The 23,022-nt window shown below is 41.0% G+C and overlaps 1 protein-coding gene across 6 annotated transcripts in view; it reads right to left on the bottom strand.

Moving 5' to 3' along the window:
• Window positions 1-23,022, bottom strand: part of SCAF8 (SR-related CTD associated factor 8) — a 240,754-nt gene that overhangs the window by 205,415 nt on the left and 12,317 nt on the right. For all 6 annotated transcript variants that reach the window (XM_030556629.1, XM_030556628.1, XM_030556627.1 and 3 more), the window contains exons 2-3: window positions 8,554-8,637; window positions 5,504-5,548 (exon numbers count right to left, since the gene is read on the bottom strand). In XM_030556629.1, coding sequence (XP_030412489.1) covers window positions 5,504-5,548; window positions 8,554-8,637 — 129 coding nt within the window. The remainder of the gene's footprint in view (window positions 1-5,503; window positions 5,549-8,553; window positions 8,638-23,022) is intronic.

Here is a 23,022-nt window from a genome sequence, read left to right as displayed (position 1 = left end):
GTGATGCTTTTGATACAGTTCCACATAACATTCTCATAAGCAAAGTAGGAAAACATGATCTAGATGAAATTACTATAAGATGGGTGCACAACTGAACTGAAATAGTAATCATCAATGGTTTGCAATCAAATTGGGAGGATATATGTAGTGAAATCCAGCTGGGGTCACTCCTGGGTCCAGTACTATTCAATATTTTCAATAATGACTTGGATAATGGAGTGGAGCATAAGTTTATAAAGCCTGTGGATGACGACAAGCTGAGAGGGGTTGCAAGCACTTTGGGGGACAGGATTAGAATTCAAAATGACCTTCATAAACAGAGAATTGGTCTGAAATCAGCAAGATGAAATTCAGTAAAGACAAGCACAAAGGACTACACCTAGGAAATAAAAATTAAATGCTCTACTACAGAATGGGAGATAAATAGCTAAGTGGCAGCACTGCTAAAAAGGATCTGGAGGATTATAGAGGATGACAAATTGAATGAGTCAATAATGTGATACAATTGCAAAAAAGGAGGATTTCATTCTTAGATGTATTCACCGGAGTATTGTGAACAAGGGCTTGCCTACACTAGGAAATTGGATCAGTATAACTACCTTGCTGGGGGGAAGAGGGAGGCTGAAAAATCTACACCCCTGAATAATGCAATTATACTGACCTAACCCCTGGCATAGAAAGCACTGAGTTGACAGGAGAATTCTCCTATTGACCTAGCTACTGCCTTTTGGGGAGGTAGATTACCTACTCTGACAGAAAAAGCCCTCCCATCAGCACAGGTAGTATCTTCATTGAAGCAGTGCCGCTGCAGTGTTTTAAGTGTAGACAAGTCCAAAGAGTCAGGAGTAACTGTCCTGCTCTACTCTATACAAGTGAGGCATCCGCGGGAGCACTGTGTCCAAATTTGGCACCACACTTTAGGAAATACATGGATATATCCAGAGAAGAGCAACAAAAACAATTAAAGGTTTAGGAAACCCGATCTATGAAGAACAGTTTAAAAAAAAACTTGACACGTTTAGTCTTAAAAAGTATAAATGGGAATGGGGCTGGAGTGTAAATTCCCAGGGACCGCAGAGTGTATCTCACGTCCTTTAGAGAACAGAGAGACTCACCTATCTTTTTATTTAAAAGGTTAGACTCGTCGAAGGGAAGGTCTTGGACAGTATTTTGGACCTCTCTAGGGAAGCCCAATGATTGAAGCCACAAGCCCCTTCGCATGTCCAGTCCTGTGGCTAAAGATCTGGATGCTGTATCTGCGGTATCTACTACAGCCTGTAGAGCCACCTTTGCTACCAAACTCCCCTCATCCAGAGAGTACTGGAATTGGACTGAGTCTTCCATAGGTAGCTTATCCTTAAATGTCACAAGCCTAGCACAGATGTTAAAATGGTTAAAATAAAGGCCTGGTAATCAGCAATACGAAATTTGAAGTCTGCAGAGGAGAAAACCTTACTACCCAGAAGGTCTAGTCTCTTTGATTCTTTATCTGCCACAGTAGCTTTTTAGTAATGCGACTGAGCTCTCTCCGTAGCAACTTGTACCACTAACTAATTAGGGGCAGAATGGGAAAACAAGAAGTCCACACCCTTGGCCAGCACAAAATAGCATCTTTTGGCTCTTTTTTGGCATAGGGACACAAACAGCTCTGACTGGTTCTAATATGGCCTAGGTGATTGAGAGGGCCACCGTGACCAGTCCCTGTGGTTGCAAAATGCTCAGGAGTCGATGTGAAGGGTCCTGAACCTTCTCTAGCATGATTTATAAATCAACAGCAAGCCCCTGCAACAACCCCTTAGTGGTAGTCATCCAGCAAAGACGATGACAAAGGGTGACAGCTTTTGTCTGGGGATGATGAGGAAGTTCCTGTTAAAACTGGTTCTGGTTCTTCCTCCTCATATACCAATGGAACCAGCTAATGAGAAGGAGAGGAGTGATACGACTCCTGAGAGAGCCCAAGCATGATCTTCGACATGCTAGGGGCCTCGGTACCAGACCAGACAAAATGGCCTGTTCAAGCAGGTGCTACTTAAGCAAAGATCCTGAACCACCAGAGTTCTTTTCTTGAACAATCTGCAGATCGAATAATGCTTTTTGAGGTGGCTCTCACTCAGACAAAGCAGGTACAGCATATAGGGATTCCTTCTCCTCACAGATGACAATGTTTAAATCCCAGTGAGGGCACCACTGTGGAACAGACCACAACAACTAACTATGGTTGTCAATTAATCACAATTAAGTCATGTGATAAATTCAAAAAAATTAATTGTGATTAAAAATTAATCCCAATTAATCGCAGTTTTAAACAAAAGAATATGAATTTGAATTTATTAAATATTTTGGATGTTTTTCTACGTTTTCAAATTTACTGATTTCAGTTACAATACAGAATACATAGTGTACCGTGCTCACTTTAGATTACTTTTCATTCCAAATATTTGCACTGTAAAAATGACAAATGAAATAGTATTTTTCAATTCACCTCATTCTAGCACAGTTGTGCAATCTCTTTATCATGAAAGTGCAACATCCAAATGTAGATTTTTTTTTTTTGTTACAGAACTGCACTCAAAAACAAAACAATGTAAAACTTTCGCATTTGCAACTCCTTTCAGTCCTACTTCCTGTGCAGCCAATCGTTATGAGAAACAAGTTTGTTTACATTTACGGGAGATAATGCTGCCTACTTTTTCACAAGGTCACCTTCAACCAGCATTCCGGAAGACATGCTTCCATGCTGATGATGATAGTTAAAAAAATTGCATTAATTAAATTAGTGACTTAACTCCCTGGAGGAGAATTGCATGTCTCCTGCTCCATGGTTTTACCCGCATTCTATCACATATTTTGTGTTATGGTAATCTCGGGTGATGACTCAGCATATATTGTTTGATTTAAGAACACTTTCAATGCAGATATGACAAAACAGAAAGAAGGTTCCAATATCAGATTTCTAAAGATAGCTAAAACACTAGACCAAAAGTTTAAGAATCTGAAGTGCCTTCCAAAATCTGAGAGGGACGGGGTGTGGAGCATGTTTTCAGAAGTCTTAAAAGAGCAACACTCTAATACAGAAACTATAGAACCCGAACCACCAAAAGAAGAGAATCAACCTTCTGTTGGTGGCATCTGACTCAGATGATGAAAATGAATATGTGTCAGTCCACAGTACTTTGGCTCATTATCGAGTAGAATTCATCATCAGCATGGACGCACGTCCTCTGGAATGGTGGCTGAAGCATGAAGGGACATATGAATCTTGAGCGCATCTCGCACATAAATATCTTGCGACCCCAGCTACAACAATGGCACGCAAACGTCTGTTCTCACTTTTAGGTGACATTGTAAACAAGAAGCGGGCAGCGTTATCTCCTGAAAATGAAAACAAACTTGTCTGCCTGAGCGATTGGCTGAACAAGAAGTAGGGCTGCCTCACACAGCCAGCAGAGGGGCCAGAGCCACGATGGAGGAGTGCCAACTCTCTACTGCTTGGTAAAATTTCCAGCTCCCATGTGCTGGGCGCGCGCACATCCCTAAGTGGAATACACATCTGCATCTACTCGAAGAACTTGCATAAGCAAGGAAGAATGTTCCAACAACCATTGTGGGCAGTTAAGAAGGAACAAAGAAGGGGTCGGAGAGGAGGCTCTGCCACAAATAAATTACTAATAATTCATGTAATAAAATGACAAAAGAGTCTCTTTTCAAACAGTAACTAAGGAGGATGCTAAACAGTATCAACTAAAAATCACTTTTTTTTTTTTAATAAAGTTATCAGGTCTGGGTAACTTGCATCCAAGAATTTTAAAAAAGAGTTGGCTGAGCAGCTTTTGGAACATTTGAGTACATTTTTATCAAATCTTGGAAAAGTGCAGAAGAGGAGTCAGAGAACTGGAAGAAAGCCAAAGCTGTGCCACTATTTAGGTAAATGGGAATCTCCTTGGTAAATATAGGACAATTAGCCTGACATGGATTTCAGGCAAAATAATGGAATGGCTGATGACTTTAATCAAAATAGGTCGCCTCAAATGAATGTAATATAATACGTTGATAAGACTACACATCTGGTAACTGCTGATGTGATATTCTTTAGACTTCTATAAGATGTATGACTTAGTAGTGCACAATATTCTGATTTAAAATTTAGCACTACGCAAAACGACTATGGTACATATGAAATTCATTAAAAACAGAGATGGAGCTCAAAATGCAACTGTTAATAGGGAATCATCAAGGGAGTTATTTCAATTGAAATCCTGGAGGTAGCGGTTCTCAGTGCAATGTTATTCAATAAACTATTAACGATCTGGAAGAAAATATAAGATCAGCATTGATAAAGTCTGCAAATGACACAGAAGTTAGGGTAGTAATGAATGACAAGAACATCACTGATATAAGGAGACAGCTGGATTGCTTTGTAAGCTGGACGCAATGAAAAAATAAACATTTTAATACAGCCAATGTAAGGTCTTATACATCTAAGGGAGCATTTACATAAGGACATGAGTGCAGAATAAGGTGGAGCTTGAATTTAAAGCCCGATATCTATGCCACATTAACTCCCCAAATGACATTCTAATTCTGCACTGAAAGTACCCTTGTTAAATTTAGTATAGGCCACAAGAATGACTTGCGGTCTGGAAAACATGCCTTATAATTAGAGAAAGTTAAGAGGTAATTTGATCACAATGCATATCTATCCAGGCAGAAGATATTTTATACTACAAAGTTCTCATGATTTAGACAAAGGCATAACAAGATCCAAGGACAGAAATCTGCATACAGAAAAAATCAACCTGGGACTAAGATGCAAATTTTGAACAGTAGGGTAATTAACCATTGGAAAAGTTTACCAACAGACGTAGTAAATTCTCCAGCACTTGGAATCTTTAAATTAAGATTGCATGTCTCTCTAAAAGTTCTAGTTCAAACACAAATTACTGAATTCAATGCAGGAATACTGAGTGAATTTCTGTGGCCTGTGTTATGCAAGCCAAAGTACATGATGACAGTTGTCCCCTCCTAAACTTTAAAACCTATGGAAAATATTAGCAGAAAATCAAGGGAAGTTGTAATACATGAAACTCTTTTTTGTTTCAACTGACAGTTTTCAAGTTGACAGTATCCCTTTAACTCTACATAAACACACAGACAGAATTAATCCCAATTCTGAAGATAACTGGTCTAAAAAACAATAGCAATACTCATTCATGCTACAATTTTATCTTACATACACCGTCAGCTCAGAACAATAAATTTATTTTCCAGTCAAGAGGACTATCTTTATCCGGAATTTTTGCTTGACTGATATTCCACTGAATTTTATATGCACACAAAATATTTATGTGTGTGTGTATGTGTGTGTGTGTGTGTGTGTGTAAAAAAGACACGTACACACACACACACAACCACAAAAAAATCTCTTTTCAGTTACATTTCATTTCATTTACATTAAGTTCTAGTTTATATCTGTATGTTAATACAAGACGTTCAAGTTACATACCTTTTGAATGAATTTCTCAACACTCTGTACAACATGTTTGTAGAACTAAAAAAATAAGGTATATTTTTAGATTAGGGAACCAATAAAAATGCTTATACATATCTGACCTCCAGTATTATTTGAACTTATAGTTCTGTCAACTTGACTTTAATTTCTACCCTGAATGTTTATTTCTACAGAAGTAGGAGAAAGGCAAAATTCCTGAAAAGCTAAAGTTATTTTGTTGCAAGGAGCTAAAGGAAAAGTTAGACCTATTGCATATAATTCAACATACTAATATCATACCACTGATCTATATTTTTTCCTAAGCTTTAAAATTTGCATTTCCCAATCTAAAAAAGAAAATGAGTAAAAGAGGATCTTATCAAGTCTCCATTTTCTTGAAAATAAATTATTAAGAAAAAGTTGCCCTTATTCATCGCACTTGTTGGAACATCCTATACCAGTGAACATTTCTATCCAAATCATATAACAAACTCGGAAACTTGTGGTGAGTGTCTGTTACACCTCCAGGGGTTGCAATCTACAATGCACAGTTCAGAGAGAGAGAGGGGGCAAAGGCGGCAGCTTCTTTAATTTATGGCTGCCTCCTGACTTTTGTACACAGGCAGTTCTGCAACCTGAAGCAATCAAGAACTCTGTAATGCTCACTGCGTGACACAGATTCCCCCTCTGCTCATACTTATAGTTATAAAAGAGTTCTAAGTTCATTACAAAATATGGATTTCCATGTGGTATAACACAAACACCGACAGTCGGTTGCTGTTGTGCTGTTTTTTAATTATAACATTTTTTATTATATCATTTAGCACTAACTATGTGCTCTTCTTCAGAGAAAAGTCGTATTTCCCAGACTTGAAGAAAAGCTCTGTGTAAGTGCCATATATACTCGATCATAAGCCGGTTCATTTATAAGCCGACCCCCTCCAAGATGGATAAGTAAAAATAGAAAATTTTTATAACTCGTTCATAAGTTGACCTTATAATTCAGAGGTCAGCAAACTTGGGCTCCTGGGCCATCAGGATAAACCGCTGGTGGGCTGAGGTGGTTTGTTTACCTGGATCATCCGCAGGCAGGGAGGTAAACTTAAGTAAACGAAGTGTCCTGGTGCGCCTGCTGCTAACCCTGATGGGCCAGGACAGCAACTGGCAGAGACATTTTTTTTGGGGGGGCGAGGGGGGGAAGAGCTGGGAGTCAGGGGAGTAACCCCTATGACCACCTCCCACATGACCCTACCCCTAGCCCGGGACACCCACATTCTCACCATCCCATCCCTTCCCATCTTATCTGGGAAGGGCCAGGAAAGGATGTCTCTGACCTGGCTGGAGATGGTACAGCAGGCTGGTCAGCAGGGCCGCAGCATGCTCCGGTGGGCCAGGCAGCGCAGCCACAGCCTGCTCTGGGGGGCGGGGCCAAGCAGCATGGCTGCAGCCTGCCAGCCTCTGAGCTGCAGCTGCTCTGGGGGGAGAGCAGCATGACCAGAACGGAGAGACTCTGGCCCCACCTCTTCCCTTCTGTCTCTGCTGGCTGTGCTGCCTTCTCCTTGCTTCCTCTGTTGGGGGGAGGGGTTGTGTCCTACCTCTCCCACTCTACACCCATTCATAAGCTAACCCCCTTCTCTGGTGCTTCCCTTTTTCACTAAAAAAATTCGGCTTATGAACGAGTATATACGGTAATCAAAAGCCTGTCTCTCTCACCAACAGAAGTTGGGCCAATAAAAGATGCTACCTAACTCACCTGGTCCCTCAAAGTATTTTTGTTGCTAACCACTTAGTTCAGCAGCTATTAAGCGGTGCATCACACAAACTGCTGTTTGATCAAATTTTGCAGCATTTCCAGTACACTGCAAACTGCTGTCATGCCACTACCTCCCTCTGACTGCCTAACTCCCTAGTCCAGGTGTCACTCATTTCCCTGACACCAAATCACCTCCGAATATTCAGAGGAAAAATTCAGGTGCCAAGGCTTAAAATAATGTCTCCCTTGCTTTTATACTCTCTCCCTCATATTTTTTTCTCCAATTTTCCTTTCTTTCAACTGCATAACCGGCATCTTTTCCTCCATTTTTCAATGCTGTTTTCTATTTTTTTTTTCCATTTAGGGATGTAAAAGCTTACTCATATACTAACAGTTCTATAATTTGTATTCAATCATCATGAAAATAAAACCTCACAAATACTGTGCCACACCACAAAGTATTTTAGAATTCTATGACTATGAAAAAGAAGGTACAATTGTGACTATTACATATCCTTAAAGTGCACTTCTATTCAGGGGTGCTGGAACCATCTGTATGGTGGAAGTGCTGAAATCCATTGAACCAAACTGTAAACTTTGTATATAATGGAAACCACTTCAAGCCAGGGGGTGCAGCAGCACCCCCCCAGTTCCTGCACCTATCCTTCTATTCTGAAAATACAGAGGTGGCTTTGTGGGTTTTGATCTTTATTGTATTTCACTCATACCAGAGCAAATTTGCAGTTAAAAAGTAGAAAAAATCTTTTAACTTCTAGACCTGGACACTCAAGCTCCAAGGGCTTGTTTCCACTTACCGTGGATTGACACTGCAGCGATCGATCCACCAGGGGTCAGTTCAGCGGGTCTAATGAAGACCAGCTAAATCGACCTCCAATCACTCTCCCATCAACTCCTGTACTCCACCGGACCAAGAAGCATATGGTAAGTTGACCCAGCACTGTGTACATACCACAAGAAGCTGAACTAAGGTATGTCGACCCCAGCTACATTATTCACTTAGGTGGAGTTGGATAATTTAGGTCGACTTAGTCCTATAGTGTAGATATGCCCTAAGAATCAAGCTCAGGTCTTTCTTTCTCACACATCGCCGTCAGAAACAAAAAAATTTTAAGCCAAAACTAGTCCCTCAGCTAAATCTGTAAAATCCCATTACTTATCATACCTGACCATAACTTGGAGAAGACATACAGAATGAAAAAAGTTATTAGCAAATTCTGCATTTTATCAGGTTATTTAATAGAAATAAAAATAGAAGTAACTGAACGGAAATAAAAAACAGTCAATTCCTTACCTTTATAGCCTTGATTGCTGCCTTGGTGATCTGAGTCATTTTAGCCTTAGAAATAGGTGGTTTGTATTCATTTAGCGAGTACAACTGTAGGGAGGAAAAAAAAGGCAAGAGTTTTGTAAGAAAGGAAAGCATTCACCTATTTCAATGGGAAGTTAATGTTGAAAATTTATGCCTGTGTGCATTCCATACTCATCCTGAAGGGGTTAACATAGGCCAGATAGGCCAATTTACCCATTAGGCTGCAAGGGGGGCGGAGGGGGAGACACATTTAGGCTGAGAGGAAAGCCCTAATCAAGGGAAGCTCCCCTGTACAGGAGCAGGCAGCGCATCAATAAAGCGAGGGAGCTGGTAGCAGAAAGTCACTTTCTCTGGGAGGAGGGAGAGAAAGAGATTTGGAACCAAAAAGAGGGGCTTGGTTAGAAGAGTGGAGAATGTGACCCTGAGATAGGTAAGGTAGAAACTAGTACAGGAGAGTGGCAGGAAGGTTTGTGGTTGTTCAGACCCTCACTGCTAGATACAGAGCCCTGAATTGGAACCCTGAATAGAGGACAGGCCTGGGTTCATTTACCAGCTACTGAGTGAGTGGCACAATCTGGGCAGAGAACTTGGAGGCTGTCTGGGACCATGCATTCTACCCACGGAGGGAGTGGCCCAGCCAGGACAGACAACTTAAGGACCACCTGGGATGGTGAGGAAGATGCTGTAAGGGGAGGACTACTGTGACTTGGCTGGAGGGCTAAACCCATGAAGACAAGGCAAGACAGCTCCTGAGGAGCAAGAGAGGAACCACAAGAAGGGGGCCATCAGGTTGAAAAAGCTAATCCTCAGAGCAGTCAGGAGGACATACCACCAAGCACTGAGTCAAGCATCTAGTTACAGACCCTTAAAAAATATCATACTTAAATTTCAAGTAATTTAGGCATGCAATTGTATGCCTCATTTGAGCATGCAGTTATGCAATTTAATCAAGTAACTGCATATACAGTGGATCATGCTTCCCTGAGTGATACTAAATTCAATAGTAACTTTAATAACTAGAAGTAGACTGTATTCCATCCTCTGTATTTGCACAAACATCCCATTGTCAGTAGTGATCCAACAAAACAGAGTTTATCAGAACTCTGCGGATTTAGGTCCGTATGTAATCCTAATTTTGTAGTCATGACTGATGGACCATAATTATAAATATAATTCATCCCTTTCCTCTGAACATATTGGACAGCCATACTCCAAAACCATTTACTTGCTGTGAAAGCCTCAAGCTATTCATAGTTAACTGTCTCTACATTGATTTTCTTTTCTTCTTTCTTCCGTACTCTCTGTGCTACCAGATGTAAAATAGTCAGATATTGTGATTTATTTTTTTTTATACTTGTAGTAGCAGATCTGGAGCCAAGCCAGAAACAGAATGCCAAACCAGAATGCTTTACAACTGGCTTACACTGTGACCTAGAATCAATCTACAGTATGTCAGCTCTTCTTTCAATTTACACATCTATTTACAGTTAAGACAGTCTGCCTCAACGTTTTATATGCAAGAACTATGTTAAAGAATGTTAAGGTTGTCTAGCACTTAAAAGCCAGGAAATGGCTGCATTAAAGTTGCCTGTGCAAACTTAATTTGCCCCCCCCTTGTACATGGTCTTCAATTGCATGATCCTTTCTTATTTCTTTTGGATGTAACTTCCTAGGTTTCTTTAATAACTTTAAAATTCAAAAACAAAAATTCCATCATGTGGAATCATATTGATTCCCCCACAGAGGTCATCAGAAAGACTGGAATGTTTAGAAAAACAGCAAAGTCCTCTCCCACTTGAGCTACTGGAGAAAAAGTAAGAGTAATAACAAGAAGAGTCTCTATGCGGCCCTACCACTAGAAGGGATTAGAGAGACACTTTGCTGGTAGGTTTCATAGCTATTTACTGGACAGCAAAGGAATTTAGAGACTCAAGAATCTTGGATTCAAGTCAAGGTTCTAAAGGGGAGAGCATTCTCTAGTGGTTAGACCCTTGTATCCCTGTCTCCCTCATGCCTCTCCCTGTCCCTTTCCGTTCTTATCCCCCCACTAGACTCCTGCCCATCCCTCCCAACTGGTATATCTCCCTAGGCTCTTTTCAACCCTGCCCCTCCACCTCAATCCACTAAATTTAGCCTCTCTTTCATACAATTCCACCCAAAGTTTGAAACAGTTCATATTTTCTGTTTTAGATTTTGTAACATCAGAGAAACGAAACGAGGACCCAAAAGGGACTTCTCTCATGCCAACAGCCAAATTCAAAGTTGTATCTTTCTTGTGACAGTTGGGTGCACCGTCAACAAATGTATCTGCAGCTGTATTTGTTATGCCGTTCTAACTGTTATTAACTACGGCTGTTCCACACAAAAAACACACAAATCCTGAACTCAATTCTTTCCAGATAAGGAGAAAAGTATTTTGAACTATTTTTCCTTAAATATTTATATAAAGTATAAGTCTGCACATTAAAACACACTTTGTTTTGATAATGGACTATAATTTAGACAACTGGTGTATTATGTCCCCAATGCACTGTCTAACAGATTGCAAGCCTTCTGGAACAAGAAAATTATTTTCCTCTCTGTGTAGTTCAGCACCAATGATGCACACAGTCCCATGATGCATCCTTTTTTTTTTTTTTTTTTTTTTTAAATTTTACCAAGTTTAATTTAAGGTAACAACCGTTTGTTTTTTAATATGTTCCATTATATTCCTTATAAGTGAATGAAAACCAAGCCTTATATCCCACGCAACTTCACAACAGTCAGCAGCCCAGTATTATTCAAATAAAAGAGGAATAATGTAACCAGCGGCCACTTTAATCTTTACTACAGAGGTGTCCTAACTTATATAGCAGCCTTCCTAAATGGTTGTTGGCAGCATATGTGATCTTAGTTATATTTGCACCAAACTGAGATATTATACCACCAATACATAATTGAGAATGCTGCTCTAACTGTTCTACTGAAACAGCACAATTCTCTGTTAGGTTGCTCAAACTGTCCTGCTTGGATGCAGGTTCAGTCCTAAGACTACTGGCAAGTCTCCAGTGCGGTACTTCATTGGTCAAAGTTTAGTTGTTCTTGGCTAAAAGGCTAAGATGCATTGATGTCAAACATTTGGCTGCCAACTAATTATAGTCTACTGAACTATAGTATTATTAGGAGGAAAAATAAGGATCTTAATAGAAAAAAATTGTTATTAGACAGCTTTACTTCCAACACCTGGTCTACACTATGCGATTATATCGAATTTAGCAGAGTTAAACCGATTTAACCCTGCACCCGTCCACACAACTAAGCCCTTTATATCAATATAAAGGGCTCTTAAAACCGGTTTCTGTACTCCTCCCCGACGAGGGGAGTAGCGCTGAAATCAGTATTGAAATGTCGGATTAGGGTTAGTGTGGCCACAATTCAACGGTATTGGCCTCCGGGCGGTATCCCACAGTGCACAATTGTGACGGCTCTGGAAAGTCATCTGAACTCAGATGCACTGGCCAGGTATACAGGAAAAGCCCCGCAAACTTCTGAATTTCATTTCTTGTTTGGCCAGCGTGGAGAGCTCACCAGCACAGGTGACCACGCAGAGCTCATCAGCACAGGTAACAATGCAGTCTCCTGAGAATCGAAAAAGAGCTCCAACATGGACCGCACAGGAGGTACTGGATCTGATCGCTGTGTGGGGAGAGGATTCTGTGCTAACAGAACTCCATTCCAAAAGACAAAATGAAAAAACATTTGAAAAAATTTCCAAGGCCATGATGCAGAGGCCACACCAGGGACTCAGTACAGTGCAGAGTGAAAGTTAAGGAGCTCAAACAAGCCTACTAGAAAACCAAAGAAGCATACAGAAGGTCTGGGGCAGGGCCAAAAACATGCCGCTTCTACGCTGAGCTGCATGCAATTCTAGGGGAGTCCGCCACCACTACCCCACCCATCCGTGGATTCTGAAGTGGGGGTGATAATCTCAGTCATGGCTGAGGATTCTGCGGACGGGGAAGATGAGGAGGAGGAAGAGGAGGATGAGCTTGCAGAGAGCACACAGCAGTTCGTTCTCCCCAACAGCCAGAAGCTCTCTCTCACCCTGACAGAATTACCCTCCTAGCCCTCCCAAGCCACTATCCCACACAATGAAGTCATGGAAGGGACCTCTGGTGAGTGTACCTTTGTAAATATAAAATATGGTTTAAAAGCAAGCGTTTTTTAATGATTAATTTGCCCTGAGGACTTGGGATGCATTCGCGGCCCGTACAGTTATTGGAAAAGTCTGTTAACATGTCTGGGGATGGAGCAGAAATCCTCCAGGGACATCTCCATGAAGCTCTCCTGGAGGTACCCCAAAAGCCTTTGCAGAAGGTTTCTGGGCAGGGCAGCCTTAATCCGTCCTCCATGGTAGGACACTTGACTACACCATGCATGTAGCAAGTAATCTGGTATCATTGCATGACAAAGCCTAGCTGCGTATGGTCCCAGTATTTGCTGGCATTCAAGCAACATCCGTGCTTTATCTCGCTGTGTTATCCTCAGGAGAGCGATATTGTTCATGGTAACTTGGTTGAAATTCAGTGATTGGCGCTGAGCTTTTTCACATTTGGCTAGCAGGGATCTTCCCTGCTATCAGACACGCAGTGCAGGGGGAGAAGGGGGTGTTTAGCAGTGATCTTCCATGATACCAGCCACGCGGTGGGGGGAGGGGTAAAGCGATCATCCCACAGAATTGGATGGGGGGGTTGTTTCTGCTGCTGCATGTTAACAGGAAAGAAGCAGCACTGAACGGGCTTTGCTTGGTATTTGGGAAAGGAGGGCACTGTGTATATGAAGGCTGCAGAAGCCTAAAGACAATGGCTTACTATGGACGCATGCAAGCTGAATTCTGCTGTCCGGATCTGCGTCTGTGAGATCTCTAACACCAGAGCCGCAGGCACTCAATATTAAGATGCAAAATGCGACCTTGTAGTGATATCACATGTGCTATGGAAGGTGAATAGTGTTGTTCACCATGAAAGAGTATAAGCATTGTTCTGTAAAATGTATCTTTTTAAATACTTCTCTCCCTTTTTTCCCTCCCTCATGCAGCTGTAAATTTTTCAAGCCTCCCTACTCCATCCTGAAGGCTATCGCAGATAAGGCAGCTGAAAAAAAAAGACGTGAGACGAAATGTTCTCGGAAATCATGGACGTGACCCGCAGTGAAAGAGCTCATCTGAATGAGTGGAAGAATGTGGTATCAAATTACAGGAAAGATGTCAGTGAACGTGAGGACAGGAGGGACGCTCGAGATGAGAGGTGGCGAGAGAAAGAGGAGGCATGATGCAACGCTGGGGCTGCTGCATGATCAAACTGACACGCTCTGGCGTCTGGTGGAGCTTCAGGAACAGCAGCAGCATCACAGAGTGCTGCTGCAGCCCCTGTGTAACCACACTCACCACTCACCATGTTCCATATCCTCCTCACCCAGATGTGTAAGAACGCGTGGGGGAGCCTCCGTGCACCTGCCCATTCCACCCCTGTGGACAGCCCAACCAAAAGGCTGTCATTATTTTGAAATTTTTTTTAGTGGTCTTTTCCTTCCCTCCTATCCTCCTCCCAAACCACACCTGGGCTACCTTGTCAGTTCTCTCCCTCTTTTTATAATGAATTAATAAAGAATACATGATTTTTAAACGATAGTGACTTTATTTCCTTAAGCAAGCTGTAATCGAAGGGGGAGGGTGAGTTGCTTACAGGGAATGAGTCAATCAAGGGGGGGGGGGCGGGTTTCATCAAGAGGAAACAAACGCAGTAGTCACACCATACTACCCTGGCCCATGATGAAACTCGTTTTCAAAGCTTCTCTGATGCACACCGCTTCCTGGTGTGCTCTTCTAATCGCCCTGGTGTCTGGAAGCACATAACCAGCGACCAGATGATTTGCCTCTGCCTCCTGCCATAAAGGTCTCCCCCTTACTCTCACAGAGATTGTGGAGCATACAGCAAGCAGCAATAACAAAGGGGACATTGGTTTGGCTGAGATCTGAGCAAGTCAGTAATGTGCGCCAGCGTGAATTTAAATGGCCAAATGCACATTCTACCACCATTCTGCACTTGTTCAGCCTGTAGTTGAACAACTCCTGACTACTGTCTAGGCTGCTTGTGTATGGCTTCATGAGCCATGGCATCAAGGGGTAGGCTGGGTCACCCAGGATAACTACAGGCATTTCAACATCCCCAACTGTTATGTTCTGGTCTGGGAAGTAATTCCCTTGCTGGAGCCATTTAAACAGAGTAGTGTTCCTGAAGTCGCGAGCGTCATGAACTCTTCCTGGCCATCCCACGTGGATGTTGGTGAAACATCCCTTGTGATCCACCAGTGCTTGCAGCACCATTGAAAAGTACCCCTTGCGGTTTATGTACTGGGTGCCCTGGTGCCAAGATAGATGGAACCCATATCCCTATCGCCCCACCACAGTTAGGGAATTCCATTGCAGCAAAGCCATCCATTATGACCTGCACATTTCCAATGCACTACCTTTCGTAGTAGCAGCTTAATGATTGATTTGGCTACTTGCATCACAGCGGCCCACACAGTATATTTTCCCCACTCCAAATTGATTTCCGACTGACCAGTAGCTGTCTGGTGTTGCAAGCTTCCAGAGAGCTATTGCCACTCGATTCTCAACTGTGAGGGCTACTCTCACCTTGGTATTCTGGTGTTTCAGGGCAGGCGAAAGTAAGTCACAAAGTTCCATGAAAGTGCCCTTATGCATGCGAAAATTTCGCAGTCACTGGGAATCGTCCCAAACCTGCAAAACTATGCAGTCCCACCAGTCTGTGCTTGTTTCCTGGGCCCAAAATCGGCGTTCAATGGCTAGAACCTGCCCCATTACCAGGAGGGGCCCCAAAGCGCAGGGGCCCACGGTTTGAGAGAATTCTGTGTCCATGTCCTCATCACTCTTGTCGCTGCGCTGCTGTAGCTGCCTCCTCCTCGCCTGGTTTTGCAGGTCCTGGTTTAGCATAGACTGCACGAGAATGCGCGAGGTGTTTACAACATTCATGATTGCTGTCTTGAGCTGAGCAGGGTCCATGCTTGCTGTGCTATGGAGTTTGCATAGTTCACCCAGGAAAAAAGGCGCAAAACGGTTGTCTGCTGCTTTCACAGGGGAGGGGTGAGGCTGTACCCAGAACCACCAGCGACAATGTTTTTTGCCCATCAGGCATTGGAATCTCAACCCAGAATTCCAAGGGACGGGGGAGACTGCGGGAACTATGGGATAGCTATGGGATAGCTACCCATAGTTTGTGAACAAAATCGTGAAAAAACAGATGGCACTGTCATAGCCAAAGTTCTTAACATTGGGCTTAAGAGAAATGTTGAACACATGCAGAATACCCTGAAGCCTATTTCTGTAGCCTTGAACAAAATGCAGGGAAATAGCTGTTTTACTGCTGACGCTGTTGAAATTTGGAAGAAACTGAGTGAGATCTTAAAAAGAGAAATATGCAATGACAGAGTTAAATTGCAAGCATTAAAAAAAATAATGCGACAAGCACTATCTCCAGCTCATTTTGTTGCAAATATTCTCAGTACTCAGTACCAGGTTCAAACCTTAAACTGCTGAAGGAGAGGAGCTGGCTATGACATGGACCTCCAACAATCATCCCTCCATAATGCCAACTATAATAAACTTCAGAGCTAAGGGTGAACCATTCAAGAAATATATGTTTGCTGATGATGTTTTAAAGAAAGTCACACCAGTGACCTGGTGGAAGTCACTTAAGCACTTGGATTCAGAAATTGTTGAAGTGATAATCTCACTTTTAACAGCAGTAGCTTCTTCTGCTGGAGTAGAAAGAATATTTTCTTCCTCTGGACTAATTCATTCCAAATTGAGAAATCGTTTGGGACCTGAAAAAGCAGGAAAGCTTGTTTTTCTTTTCCAGATTATGAACAAACAGGAAAATGAAGGTGAAGACGACTAAGTTAGCTGCAGAAGCCAATATTTTCAGTTTCTCATGTTGACCTGGCTGACAGTCAATTTAAATGAAATATTAAAAAAAACTATTTTAGTTAAACAATTTTAACAAAAATAAGCTTGATTTTAAAAAACTTGAATGCTTAACTAAATTTAAAAAATCATATGCTTGTTTTGTTAAAATATTGTTTGCTGTTGAAAAAAATCCAGAATACATAATGTTGTTTTAGTTAAACAATTTAAATGTCTGTCTGGCCATGCTGTATTAGGAGGAGAACATCACAAGAAAATCATCCAAATATTAATGATTAACCTGTCGAACTGGAGATAGTTTACCTACCAAAGACTTTATAAATATCCACTTCAATTACCTTTGGTAAATGAAATAACCAAACAATCATTCATTTTCTGACATAGCTGTAAAACTAATCTGAAACGTTTTCAAAATAAATCACTTTAAAAATGTATTGCATGTACCGTCTAAAAATGAAACCTATCCCTATCTCTGAGTTGTGAAGAATATGTATTAAGGTTATAACAACCAACAAGAATGCATTTTTATGTAGAAATCCATGATTAAATCAAGTCTTCCTGACTAGTGATTTAAATCAAATCCATCTTTCTCATAACTCTGGTCAACTGCCTTCAACTTCACTGACAACAGATAAACTGTTACCTATTCTATATTGTATTTTACTTGACATACAAATAAGTAAACAATCATATTTTTCTATATAATAATATTTATGTATCATGAAAATCATAGCTTTTCCATGTCAAAACAATGAATACTAAACAGAAGCTACTTGTGAAAATTTTGGTCTATCCACTTTGACTCAAGCTTTTTAGATGTCATGATGAAAATCTTTTCTGTTTTTGTGGCTTCCACAAAACTAACAAGAATTGGATCAATTTTAGTTTAGTGTTTCTTGAGAAAGCTATGAGCATCAGCAGCACAAGCAAGCAATGAGCACGTTCACTGCGCAGGGCTCAAAAATGGAACATGGAGTAGCAGCAGAATAATGGGACCCCCCCACCATATATCACCAACCCAGCTGGATTCCTGGTAATTGGCTCCTGGAACCTCAGCCCCCATCTGACACTAAACCCTAGGCCAGGGGTCAGCAGCAAGTGGCACAAAAGCTGATTTTTAATGGAACTCTGCTGACAGCCGGGGTCCCACTCAGCCCGCTGCTGGCCCCACTCAGCCCGCTGCCAGTCTGGGGTTCTGTCCGCTGGCTCCTGTAAATGTAAAATGTACTACTACTGGCAGATAAAACCTTAAATTACAGTAAATAAATGAAAACTTGGCACACCACTTCTCAAAAGGTTGTTGACCCGTCCTAGGCCAAGATACCCATGCCTCAGCCCTCACACTCTTTTATGCATTTGTTAGAACATGACAACAGTGGACAGAGTTTGAGTGGCATCTTTGAAGATGAGAAATAACAGTTTTAATCACTGAAAATTCAAACTAATAAAAAGAATTCACACAATGTGTAATAAAACTAAAGAACTCACCGCCACAGGAAGTCATTGATACAAAGAATTTAGAAAGATTCAAAAAGGGATTAGACATTTATATGGAAAACAAGAATACCCAAAGTTACAGTTAACAGGAACAAAAATTTTGGAAGGGATATACTTCAGGGCTTAAGGATGAAACCTCACGTCTGGGGTAGATTATCTCACATCTGCCTACTTCAGGGTTCTTACACATTCCTCTGAAGTATCTGGTGTTGACCATTGATCCACTATGGCAATTCCTACAACTTATTTTAAAGTACATATCACATTTAAAAAGTTTAGACTCTCACTGTCAGTCAGAGCTTTTTACTATTTTTCTAGAAAATTCTATTAAGTGTAACACTGCAAACTCTGTGCTGGGATTCTTTCCCTCCCAGAGAAGAATAAGTTGCCATACATATATCTTGAAAAGTCTGCTCATCTACTCCCCAGTGATTGGTGGAGATCAGACTATTAATACCTGAAGAATTAAAGCTTTCATTTAAAAAAAAATTTTTTTTTGAAGTGCCTAGCCATTATGGCTGCAAAGATAACCTTTCAAATCTGAAACAATGAAGTGATGTATTCAAGTCTTCAGACAGCACCAATGCCTCTGTTACTATCAGCAGCACAGTGAAGTTAACAAGACACCAATTATCTGTTTTTATTCAGATTTCTGTGTGCAGCAGTGAAATTTTAAGTCATGTCAATTTCAGTCTGCCGCTTTTGGTTGAGAACACAATAAGCACCACCCAGAAACTGGAGCCATTTGCAGATGAGAACTGTTTCCCCATCCTCACAAAGGCTTGTGGAATTTTTTATTTGCACTGGGGATGGCCCCAAGGAATCCAGTCATGGACCAGGATCTCATTGCTGTATGCACAATTCAAATGTTAAAGTACAGATCCACAAGAATCTGCATGCTAGGAGGCTGAGAGGAAGTAATGTAGCAGACGCCCCTTCCCCTCAGGTTTCTTCTGTATTGGGTTTGGATGTAGAGAAAGGGGTACACTCTTCCATCAGCCATAAAGGGGCAAAGGAAGGGAAGTTTCAAGTGTACCACAGGCCTGCTAGTAAATGCCTGATATCAACAACAAAAAACCCACACAAGAGATAAAACAGGGCATGAGAACAGCACCCAGGGACTACATCCCAACACCCTCTATCGTCCCAGCAGTTGCTTTCAAACACAGTAGATATGTAACCCTCAACGAAAAAAACTTTTGTAAACATGGCAAATTATGTTCATAGTTTGATATAAAAGCTATATCAAACACTATATACTGAATATTAAGTAGATGTTTTCCTTTTCAGCTGTGTGTTTAATTCCATCTGAAAGTACATGCATTGAAAAACATGTCTCAGTATATATACACTCCTTGCATTTCAGCCCACCCCTACTTTTATCTTATTTCATACTTTTCTTTTTAAATGTAATATCAGAATCCATATTTTAACAGTGTGTGTGGGATGTAGAAGAGGACAGATAAGATATAGAACAGAGGTTCCCAAACAGTGATACGAGAGATGTCTCTTGAGGATACGCAGTAGAAATTGTGTAAAAGTTGATGTTTTTATTAATTATTTTATTTATTGCCTTTTCATTATAGGCTATCCAGACAAAGCTTTAAAACTCTGTGGGAATTTGTTACATAAAATACAGCAGCTAATTTACTTAAAAGATGTACCAATGAGAACACAGATACACAGAAATGTTGACATATGGAGCCCTCATCTCCAATCACCGTATAGCACGAGTTCAGATGCCAAGCAACTGTCAAGTCTAACAGAGCTCAGAACTTTATCAAGGTTTTTTTTTTTTTTTTCAGTTGTATATGTCTCACTATAACTTTACCTGTACATAAACAGTGAAACGTAGACAGATGGCTAAAGAGAAGTACTGTTAAGAACAAGACAACGTATCAGTGATGAGAATGGTAGGGGTATGCAGGCAGCTGAAGATCTGGAAAGGGGTACTCAATAAGAAAAGTTTGGGAATCTCTGATATAGAGCTTGTAAACCACTCGCCAGCCTTTCAGGCAGCATGGTTTGGCAGCTTCCCCGCTGGATCTTTTTGACCAGGCATTTGAAAAGGCCATATATTTTTTTTAAAAGTAGCATGAACTCTGGTTTACGCAGCTTCAAAGAGTGTGGATTTTTTATCTGAATGTGCAACTCTGTGATTGCATGTTCGTATTAACTGCACCAGGACTATTCAGTGTGAGCCGATCAAAATAAAGACAATTTAAATAATCGATTTTAATCATTCATAGATTTTTAAGACCAGAAAGGACCATTAGATCATCTAATCTGACCACCTATATCTCATAGGCCATAGATTTTTACCAAGTTACTTCTGTATTGAGCTCAATAATTGTGTTTGGCTAAAGAATATCTTCCAAAAAGGAGAACACACTATTTCCTTGGTAGTTTGGTTCAATGGTTAATCAAACTCACCACTGAAAAAGAATGCCTAATTTCTAATTAGAATGTGCTTGGCTTCAATTTGCAGCCACTGGCTTTTGTTATACCTTTCTCTATTAGACTTCAGACCAAATTAGTAACCAGTATTTTCTCCCCATGAACGTACACACTGTAATCAACTCACCGCTCAAGTCTCCTTTTTTGATAAACTAAATAAATTAGAACAACAAGGAGTCCAGTGGCACTTTAAGACTAACAGATTTATTTGGGCATAAGCTTTCATGGGTAAAAAATCTCACTTCTTTAGATGCAACATATCTGAAGAAGTGAGGTTTTTTACCCACGAAAGCTTATGCCCAAATAAATCTGTTAGTCTTTAAGATACCACCAGACTCCTTGTTGTTTTTGTGGATACAGCTTAACACGGCTACCCCTGATAAACAGATTAAGTTCTTTAAGTCTTGCGGTAAAGGCATTTATCCCAGTCCTCAAATCGTTTTCGTGGCTCGTTTCTGCATCCTCTCCAATTTTTCAAAATAAATTTTAAAAAATGTGGGCATGAGAACTATACACAGTATTCTACTATCAGTCTCACCAATGCCATATATAGTGGGGAAATAATCTCCCTACTCCACTGTTTATACATCCAAGGCTCGCACTAAACCTTTTTTGCCACAGCATTGCACCAAGAGCTCATGTTCAGTTCATGCTCAAAATGAATTGCTTTCTCACTATGACACCTAAATCCTTTTCAGAGTTACTGTTTTCTAGGATATAGTCCCCCATTCTGTAGGAACAGTCTACAGTCTTTGTTCCTACATTAGGGCTGTCAATTAATCGCAGTTAACGCAAGCGATTAATACAAAACAAATTAACTAAGTTAAAAAATAGTCATGACTAATTGCAGTTTTAATTGCACTGTTAAACAATAACAGAATACCAATTTAAATTTATTATAAATATTTTTGGGTTTTATTGCATTTTAAAATATGTTGATTTCAATTACAACACAGAATACAAAGTGCATGGTGCTCACTTTATATTATTTTTTATTACAAATATTTGCATTGGAAAAAAGATAAAATAAATGGTATTTTTCAATTCACCTCATACAAATACTATAGTGCAATCTCTTTATTGTAAAAATTCAAACTTACAAATGTAGAATGATTTTTTTCATAACTACACTCAAAAACAAAACAATGTAAAACTGACTCCCAGGGGAATTCTGTGCCACTGCGTGCATGCTTAATTAACAAGCAGTGTGTTGCTGAAAGTTTTTGCATAGGAAAAAAAGTTTCTGCCAGAAAGTTGCTGCAGTTAGGCCCTTTGCCCACCAGAGGGCGCTGTGGCAATAGAACAGAGCAGCAGCTCCTGGCCAGCTAGGGAAGAAAAAGAGCCTACCTCGTTCACTGCAACTGTCAGGCCAGGTCAGGAGATGGGGAATACTGGGGGGAAGGGGGGTGTCAGATATCATGGGGCTGCTGGGGGCGGGGTCAGACAGTGGTTTCACAAGGGCTAGTGGAGAAGGACAAACTGGAGCAGGGACTGAATGGGAGTGGAGGTGCAGGGCCGGACTGGGACTGGGGAGGAGGTGCAGGGCCACACAGGGATAGGGGATAGCTGAGTGGGGGCAGAGAGACAGATGGGGACAGAGGGAGGGGGTGCAGGGTGACATGGGGATGGGGGAGTGGGTGAGGGACACATGTAGACTGGGGGTGCAAGTACACATGAGGGTGCAGGAACACATGTAGACAGGGGCAGATGGTGCCTGACTGAATGTGAGAGGCTAGGGGTCAGCCAGGATCTGCACGGGGGAAGCTCCCTAACAATTCCTTCCCATCCCTCCACCCCCCAAAAAAACCTGTTCCATACTTTTCCTATCCTACCCTACAACACTCCAAGTTCACACCCAGGTTCCTTCCCAGCAATTACTTCCCTCTCCCTCAGCTCCTCCGTTACCCCTGACTCCTCCAACCCTTTGCACGGTTTCTGAGGGGTGCGGGAAATACAGTTCTGTATTACAGTTTAAATGAATTATTACTCAGAGTTCTGTATTAATATGCCTAGTAAGGAATCTATTTGTAAAAAATATTTCCTGAATCTTTTTTGTTGTCTGTATTGTTACAGACACATTTGCTGACAGGTATTTTGAAATAAATGACCAAAAATAATTGAAACTGGTATCATTATATTGACAAAATACGCAGAATTTTGCAGAATCTGAAAATACTGTGCGCAGAATTTTTAAATTTTTGGTGCAGAATTCCCCCAGGACGAAACTCTAGAACCTACAAGTTCACTCAGTCCTACTTTTTGTTCAACCAATCACTAAAGCAAACTAGTTTGTTTACATTTATGGGAGATAATGCTGCCTACATCTTATTTACAATGTCACTTGATAGTGAGAACAGGCGCTTGCATGGCACTGTTGTAGCCGGCATTGCAAGGTATTTATGTTCCAAATATGATAAACATTTTTTCACAACTACACTCAAAAACAAAACAATGTAAAACTGTCCCTTCATGCTTCGACTTGTAAGCTCTAAAGTTTCACATTATTTTGTTTT

This window comes from Gopherus evgoodei, chromosome 3 (assembly GCF_007399415.2).
Source record: "Gopherus evgoodei ecotype Sinaloan lineage chromosome 3, rGopEvg1_v1.p, whole genome shotgun sequence".
NCBI classification, from domain to species: Eukaryota; Metazoa; Chordata; order Testudines; family Testudinidae; genus Gopherus; species Gopherus evgoodei.
This window is presented reverse-complemented; position numbering and strand designations above follow the sequence as displayed.